At 37.5% G+C, this 1,183-nt stretch overlaps 1 protein-coding gene across 1 annotated transcript; it reads left to right on the plus strand.

The window, feature by feature from the left end:
- Positions 1–74: 74 nt before the first annotated feature.
- On the plus strand, positions 75–1,042 carry LOC101491760 (uncharacterized). The gene is made up of 4 exons (XM_004517088.4): positions 75–215; positions 337–370; positions 445–758; positions 854–1,042. The coding sequence occupies exons 1-4, from the start codon at positions 153–155 to the stop codon at positions 1,025–1,027; spliced, it is 585 nt and encodes a 194-aa protein (XP_004517145.2). The 5' UTR covers positions 75–152; the 3' UTR covers positions 1,028–1,042.
- Positions 1,043–1,183: the final 141 nt, after the last annotated feature.

The following is a 1,183-nucleotide window of genomic DNA, read 5'->3' on the forward strand; positions in this document are numbered from 1 at the left end:
CAAAGCAGGTGTTGCCTTGGTTCTCTTCTGTAAATTACTTGTTTCCATTGCAATGATTTTTTTCCCTGAAGATTTCAAGATTTCATTTTCAATCTCTAAGCATAAATATCATCTTTATTACAAATTTTCATATCCAACAACATTACAGAATTATGGAGAACTCGGGTTGCAATCTACATGGAGCCAGTGGTAACACCAAGGAAGAAAATCTTATAGTGAGTTAAAGTTTCAGCATTACTGCTCAAATTTTTATCTACACAAACATCTCACATGAGATTGCTAGTTTTTCTAACGCTCCTGAATCTTATTCTTATTTTTCTTCTCTAATTGGTGCAGCAAAGTGAGGATGTTCAACTGTCAAATTATGAGGGTATGTAAAGTTTCTCTTTCAGCTTCCTTAGATTTGAGCAGCTCTAAAGTGTTCAACTGCCAATTTTTGTGCAGATTCACAGGCATCACTCTACTTGAAGAAAGATGGCTCTGATAAAGGGGTGTTATCTCCTAATGCCAGCTCCTATGCCCCATCATCTCATATATTAGCAAAGTCTCATGAGAAGATAGGAACACCAAGGGATTCGGCTGAGGGTTTAGCATATGGAAAAGCTAATGGGGAAACAAAGCATTTAAATTCACGTGGGGCATCATATGGGTCAGATTCTATGAGAGGTGTGGCGGCATCTCGTGGTTCTGGTTTATCTCCAAGTTCGTCAGTTGGTTCATTGTCTTCTGAAAAATCGTCTTTGAATCCCAATGCAAAGGTGCAGTTCAAGAAGGAACATTTCACTAGCTGATTCTTGTTTTCAAATTATTGACCAATGTCTGAGTTTCTTCTGTTTCCCTTTCATGTTGTAAGGAATTCAAGCTCAACCCTAATGCAAAGAGTTTTATTCCATCACCTGCTCGGCCTCCCACTCCAGTGTCTGATAGTTCCTTCTATTTTCCAACTACTGTAAATACTGTACCAAATATGCCAGGCGTACCCATGAGTATTGGGGTAAGTCATTCAGAGCATTTATTGAATATATAGAATTAATTAGTTATGGGTTGGAGTTATTTAAGGATTACTGCTAAATTTGACTTGCATCTAGCACAATCACTACTGTAATGTGCAATGTGCAGATTATGACTAGTGTCGATGTGGTTGTCCAATCTTATGGTGTTTAAAGTTTATTTTAAATTTCTG

The sequence above is a fragment of the Cicer arietinum genome, unplaced genomic scaffold (assembly GCF_000331145.2).
Source record: "Cicer arietinum cultivar CDC Frontier isolate Library 1 unplaced genomic scaffold, Cicar.CDCFrontier_v2.0 Ca_scaffold_5223_v2.0, whole genome shotgun sequence".
NCBI lineage: Eukaryota > Viridiplantae > Streptophyta > Magnoliopsida > Fabales > Fabaceae > Cicer > Cicer arietinum.